At 40.0% G+C, this 7,180-nt stretch overlaps 1 protein-coding gene across 1 annotated transcript; it reads right to left on the reverse strand.

The window, feature by feature from the left end:
• Positions 1-1,403: 1,403 nt before the first annotated feature.
• LOC139353408 (uncharacterized) lies at positions 1,404-2,992 on the reverse strand. Its single transcript, XM_070997589.1, has 4 exons — positions 2,019-2,992; positions 1,865-1,943; positions 1,517-1,802; positions 1,404-1,412 (listed from the first exon to the last, which is right to left on the reverse strand). The coding sequence occupies exons 2-4, from the start codon at positions 1,876-1,878 to the stop codon at positions 1,404-1,406; spliced, it is 309 nt and encodes a 102-aa protein (XP_070853690.1). The 5' UTR covers positions 1,879-1,943; positions 2,019-2,992.
• Positions 2,993-7,180: the final 4,188 nt, after the last annotated feature.

Consider the following 7,180-nt stretch of genomic DNA (forward strand, 5'->3'; position numbering starts at 1 on the left):
TGCTTTCCCGGTTCGCTCAGACGTTGTCGTAAATTTCTTTCTATTCCTTGCTCATTCGGCCGTCCCTTCTGATCTTTTCTTCTTACGTCTCACCCTCCAATTTATTCCATTTCCTTCCTACTCCCTTTCTTTTATGAAATAAATAGATGAAGATTTGGACTCACCACTGTTTCAAATCCATCGACGAAAGCGCTTTCTTCGGGATGATGAGAGCTGTGAAGGGGGAAATAAAATGCAAAAAAAAAGAAGAGGGGAAAAGGAGACACTCATACCGACACAGCAAAAATGTAAAAATTCATTGCATGCTCGCCTTTTTCTTCTTTCTTCCTTAGCTAGCTGCCCAAAGCACTATTACACCCACATATTGACAAGCACCAACACAAAAAACTATGCTTACACTTAATTTGCTTAAATTATGTTCTAGCCGCCGACTAACTCGCGGGCAGTAACTACAGGCTTTCACCGACGCGTGCGGCTGGTGCAAAAAAAACGTTTACTTCCGCGTAAATTGATTTTTTTCTAAATTCTTCTTTTTGCGACGGAGCGCAACGAAGGCGACTGGCGTGATTCGATCCGTATAGGAGACTGAAAGCTCCCGCTTATGCGTGGCCAAGCCTCTCTTTTACGGCTCAATTTAAATTTTGCTGTCGTAGGTCGGGATTTTTGTAACTTCTAACGCTGCGGGTATCTAAATTGGAACTCTCCTCTCCTTCTTATTTCTCAAATACACGGCCTGTACCGCCTCGGGTTATGGGGTCACACGCAGCTGGTAAAATTTGGGCCAGGTTAGGTTGAAATTGTATATATAAAATTAACGCTCGATTTCCAACGCTGCTGCCGCCGACTTTTCAGCTTGGCCGCCGATTTTCCCGCTTGCGTTTGGCACCAAGATCCACATCCGTTTTCTTTTTCTTTCCTTCTCCAGCGCCTTCTCGCGGACTTTCCGAATCGCCTACAGCCGACCGCCTACAATAATTTTCCGGCTGAACTCAATTTCCTAAACACTCCCTTTTCTATCAAAAACTCACCAGTCTAGGCGCGATCCAACCGAAAACTAAGCAAGTGGAAAATTTCCCTTTTAGGTCACTCGCGAACTGACTTGAGTTGACTGCGTCTATACGCTGCCGCTGCCGAAAAGGAAAAGACAGCATCCGCCGCTGCCGACCCGCCGGTAACCTCGATCGTGGGGCATGGTGAATTTCTAGGGCCGCTTGACATTTGCCGCTGTTATTCTCCTAGACCCACCAGCTACCTATAACCCCTTTCTGGGCCTGTCACAGGTGGCGCCACCGCTGGGTTTAATCGGACCCACAGATGGAGCTACTAAACCATCTAGCATTTTGGACAAGCGTTTCAGTCACAACCGTCTCCTACATTGCGTTGTAAACTTTCTTCTGAAATCATTATACCCTCTGCGAGGGTAAAAATATGGAAACAATTTTATTTGATATATCTTTGATGTTTTTTGATTCAACTTCTGATTTAAGAAATGAACGGTTTGATCTCGGAAACTTACATATTTCTCCATGTTCCCATATGTTTTATCATCCACTTCCTTTAAGTGGTCCAGGGTTCTAATCGGGAAGTCCAACTTTAAGATTGGCTCGGCTGGTGCAATTTTTTTCCAGATGGCCAACATCTGGGCAGTGGAATCAAGTATTGCAGAGTTCACTGCCTTCAACTCCTCTAAATCAGCCCGCATCTTGCGAACTTCACTGCCCATCCCGGGAACTTCGTCTTCCAAACGTTGGATCCGACCTTCCAGCCCCGAGGACCTTTTCTCCTCCAAGGGCATCGGGACACTTTGCAATTCGAGGAAGTTATAACTAATTTTTCTCTTAAATGTGAACGGCAGCTTACTTACCGAAGTATGCACATTTTTGCAGATCGTTGCTATAGCTGCTATAAAGCATATAAAGTCGCCCGACTTGCATGCAAAAATCCTAAAAAAGACAGAGAAAAAAAAACACATAAAACTATTAGCCAAACGCAAATTTATAGAATTTAAAAACAAGTACCTGCTTTGATATAATTGACTTTGAAAAATAATACAAAAAAATTAAATTAAACCAAAAAGAAACATTAATAAATATACAATAAATTACTTTTATATTAAAATAAAAGGCGACAAATGAATTTTTGAGAGCACGCCTTAAACAAATGTAAGTTAATTATACCCGTTACTCGTAGAGTAAACGGGTATACTAGATTCGTCGGAAAGTATGTAACAGGCAGAAGGAAGCGTTTCCGACCCCATAAAGTATATATATTCTTGATCAGGATCACCAGCCGAGTCGATCTAGCCATGTCCGTCTCTCCGTCTGACCGTCTGTCTGTCCGTCCGGATGAACGCTGAGATCTCGGAAAGTATAAGAGCTAGGCTATCGAGATTTGGCATGCAGATTCCTGAGCTTCTTACGCAGCGCAAGTTTGTTTCAGCAATGTGCCTCGCCCACTCTAACGACCACAAACCGCCCAAAGCTGTGACTCCTACAGTTTTGATGCTAGAATAAAAATTTGACTGAAATGTATTGTCCTCATAAAGCCAAAAAAAAGTTTGCCACGCCCACTCTAACGCCCACAAACCGCCTAAGTCTGTGGCGCACACAATTTTCATGCTAGAAAAAAATGTTAACTGAAATGTTTTAGTCCCGTCAATACCTATCGATTGACCCCAAAAAAAGTTTGCCACGCCAACTGTAACGCCCATAACGCCTAAATCTGTCTACCATAACCATATATTGAGATCGCGAGTAGGTGGCGCATTTCAATATCATTTTACTGCTTTAGCTGAGTAACGGGTATCTGATAGTCGAGGTACTCGACTATAGCGGTCTCCCTGGTTTTTTTTTATGTGCATCAAGTTAGCAGAAGAACTTTTGATATCCAAAGTTTTCCTTATAGAGAATTTTCAGTTATTTAGCCGTAAATTATTATAAATAAATTATTATAAAAATCAAAATGTAATAAAACACGCGGAGCTGAACTTTTCTTTTTCACATTAAATATGCAAGTGACAAGAAATGCAAGAGACGAGAAAACCCGCGCGCTTCTTGCATGTTCCCTTTTGTTTTTATACCCTTGCAGAGGGTATTTTGATTTCAGTCAGAAGTTTGCAACGCAGTGAAGGAGACTTTTCCGACCCCATAAAGTATATATATTCTTGATCAGCATGACTAGACGCGTCGATCTAGCCATGTCCGTCTGTCCGACCGTTTCTATGCAAACTAGTCTCTCAGTTTTAAAGCTATCGGGCTAAAACTTTCCCAAAAGTCTTATTTCTTTTGCCGGTAGTATATAAGTCGAAACCAACCGGATCGGACAACTATATCTTATAGCTCCCATAGGAATAATCGGAAAAAAATTTTTTTTTTAATTATATCTTTGGTGATTTTCAACATATAACCTCCTAAGATTGGAAACAACATTTTTTAATTAGTTTTGAATTTTGAATTAAATTTTATCAAAATCGGTCGACTATAAATTGGCGGGAAAATAATATGAAACAAATTATAGCTTCGGTGTTTTTTTACATATAACCTTCTACGTTTGAAAATAACATTTTTTAATTAGTTCTGAAATTCGAATTTATTTTATCAAAATCGGACGACTATATAATATAACTGCCATAGGAACGATCGGAAAATTGGTGGGAAAATAATATGAAACAAATTATAGCTTCGGTGATTTCTGACATATATACTATTGGGAATATCATTTTTTGTATTTTTAAATTTAATAAATATAACTGCAGGGGTATACAAGCCTCGGCTTGCCAATGCTTGCTTCTATTACAGTAGCGGGAAAAAATATAGCATCGAGGCTACGTTAAGTAAACATATTACAATATATTCACGTCAAAAGGGCGTTTAATTTCAGGAGGTAGTGTCGAGCGGCAGTTTTATCCAGATGTCTACATCTCGCGCGCTTGCACTGCCGACCGCTCTCCCTCTCCATCTCTCCCCTAAGTCACCGCTCTGCTCTGGAGCGCTTAAGTTAAGTTAGGCTTAAGCAGTTCTTATTTCAAAGTGATCCAATAGAGATCTACGCACGTCGCGTAAAAACCCCAAAGTACCCCCGTGTTTTTTTGCGTACCATTCGATCTTGGGGCTTCAACTATTTCCAACGATCAAGCCACCCCGCCCCAACACAATATATTACAGCAAACATTAAAATACTGTAAATCTAAAATAGGGTTTCCTTTTTTATGCCATAAACCAAAAGAAAACAAGGAAGAACGCTATAGTCGAGTACCTCTACTATCAGATACCCGTTACTCAGCTATATGGAGATATGCAAGCAGCAAAGCGAGATTAAAATGCGCCACCTACCGGCGGTATACAGATTTAAGCGTTATGGGCGTTAGAGTGGGCGTGGCTCAATCGATAGGTATCGACGAGACCAATACATTTCAGTTAAAATTTTTTATCTAGCATGAAAATTGTGGGCGTCACAGGTTTTCGCGGTTTGTGGGCGTTAAAGTGGGCGTGGCAAACTTTTTTTTGGGTCAATCGATAGGTATTGATGAGAACAATACATTTCAGTTAAAATTTTTATTCTAGCATCAAAACTGTAGGAGCCACAGTTTTGGGCGGTTTGTGGGCGTGGCACTGTGCCGAAACAAACTTGCGCTGCGTAAGAAGCTCAGGAATCTGCACGCCAAATCTCAATAGCCTAGCTCCCATAGTTTCCGAGATCTCAGCGTTCATCCGGACGGACAGACAGACGGACAGACGGACAGACGGACATGGCCAGATCGACTCGGCTAGCGATCCTGATCAAGAATATATATACAATACTTTGTGGGGTCGGAAACGCTTCCTTCTGCCTGTTACATACTTTCCGACGAATCTAGTATACCCTTTTACTCTACGAGTAACGGGTATAAAAATTAAAATTATTTACCAGGAATTTGTTGTTGTTTATGTAATTAATTTTATTTTATTTTAAGAAACTAGAGGTGCTAATATTTCTTGCCAGTAATATATGTGTACAGAAAACATACAATCGGTTTTACCCAAAAAAAAAACGATTGTAAAAAAGCGACCAACGGGTTTAATTTTTGTTTTTTACATTCCCAGCAAAATAAACCTGGATACATCATATTAAAGCACACCCGTGCCGTTATGTGTAATAAATGCGAACGGACTTACGACGGGGAAACTTTAAAAACCATTCATATGTATGTAGAAAGCAAACACTCACATATCTATGTACATTCCATACGTATGTAAATTGTTCATACATAAAAAAAGAGCTATAAAAGTGTATTATATTTTAAGGCTTTAAGTACTAAGTAATTTATACTTACCGTTAAGGTATATCTTAACTAACGTCAGTACTCTCTCTGTGTGCAATCGGGTATTTTTTAACTTGCTTACTGGCTTACTTTTTCCCCATTTAAAGTTGTTTGTGTTCAGTTTTACATTGATGGCATTGAATTAAAATGTTGGCAGAAAGGTAAAAATCATAAATTTTACATCTGAACGGGAATTTAAAAATTGAACAAAATTAATGATTTGGAGTACATTTTTTTTTTTTAGATATTATAAGCGTGTGATTTTTTTCACTTCAATAAAAATGTTAATTTTTGAATGAAACTTAACTTATTTTTACTCTAAACTCACAATAATGATCTTAAAGATTTTTAATTTTATTTGTTCAAAATAATAAAAATTTTAAGGGAGCCTTTGTTAGTTTTTTAATAATTGTGTTCTACTTTTTGTACCCGTTACTCGTAGAGTACAAAGGTATACTAGATTCGTCGGAAAGTATGTAACAGGTAGAAATAAGCGTTTCCGACACCATAAAGTATCAAGTATATTCTTGATCAGGATCACTAGCCTAGACGATCTAGCCATGTCCGTCTGTCTGTCCGTCCGGAAGAACGCTGAGATCTCGGAAACTATAAGAGCTAGGCTATTGGGATTTGGCATGCAGATTCCTGAGCTTCTTACGCAGCGCAAGTTTGTTTCAGTTGCGTGCCGCGCCCACTCTAACGCCCACAAGGCGCCCAAAACTGTGGCTCATACAGTTTCGATGCTAGAATAAAAATTTTACCTGATATGTATTGTTCTCATCAATACCTATCGATTCACCCACTTTGAGGCCCACAAACCGTCCATAAGCTTCAAAAAATCCTAAATATGAACGCGGATATCTCGGAAACTATAAAAGATAGAGAATTGGGATTTCAGATTTAGATTCCGTAGCCTTGTACGCAGCGCAAGTTTGCTACGCGAATACGCCACTCTAACGCCCAAATTTTAACTGAAATGTATTGGTCTCGTCAAAACCTATCGATTGATCCAAAAAAATTTGCCACGCCCACTCTAACGCCTACAAACCTCCTAAAACTGTGGCACCAATAGTTTTAGGGTAGCTGGCTCATCACAATCTCCCTTTGCTGCTTACATATCTCAATCTTCCTTTGGTCCTTTTAGCTGAGTAACGGGTATCTGATAGTCGAGGCACTCGACTATAGCGTTTTCCCTTGGTTTTGGTATTAGCATTACTGTTTTCAAAATAAAGAATTGATTTTTCATTGGCATTAGATTTTCAAAAAGTAATAAATTTATTTTTCATCAGCTTTAAAATTATTTAAAAAGAATACACTTTCTAAAATTTATTCATTCGTCTCAACACAATAGAAATTGATAAAACCCGCTAGTCTAGCGAGTTCCGACATTCTGTTGTTCTGTTCTGTTCTGATGCCACCAGAAGTACGCACTCTTTGAGCACTGCTGGGATATTAGATCCATGCTTTCCTCGTCGATATACAGTTCTATCATCTCATTCGGACAGAGGTCCGCCACGAGATCGGGATCGCAGGGATCCACAGGGTTGCGATAAACGACACTCTATCGTCAATCGCAACCCTGTGGATCCTTGCGATCCTGATCTCGTGACGGACCTCTGTCCGAACGAGATGATCGAACTCTATATCGACGAAGACAGCAGAGATCTAATATCCCAGTAGTGCTCAAAGATTGTGAACTTTTGGTGGCATCTGAAGGTCGGATACACCAGAGAATCTCGTAATGAATCTGATTTCGGGTCCAGGTATGCAGAACATAGTGACCGTAAACGCATGCCCTTGGAGGTCTCAACGCAAGAAATTTGTAACGGCGCAAGTGGTCACTCGCCCAAAGCACCACTCGAGGATCAACGGACAGGAGTC

The sequence above is a fragment of the Drosophila suzukii genome, chromosome X, assembly GCF_043229965.1.
Source record: "Drosophila suzukii chromosome X, CBGP_Dsuzu_IsoJpt1.0, whole genome shotgun sequence".
NCBI classification, from domain to species: Eukaryota; Metazoa; Arthropoda; class Insecta; order Diptera; family Drosophilidae; genus Drosophila; species Drosophila suzukii.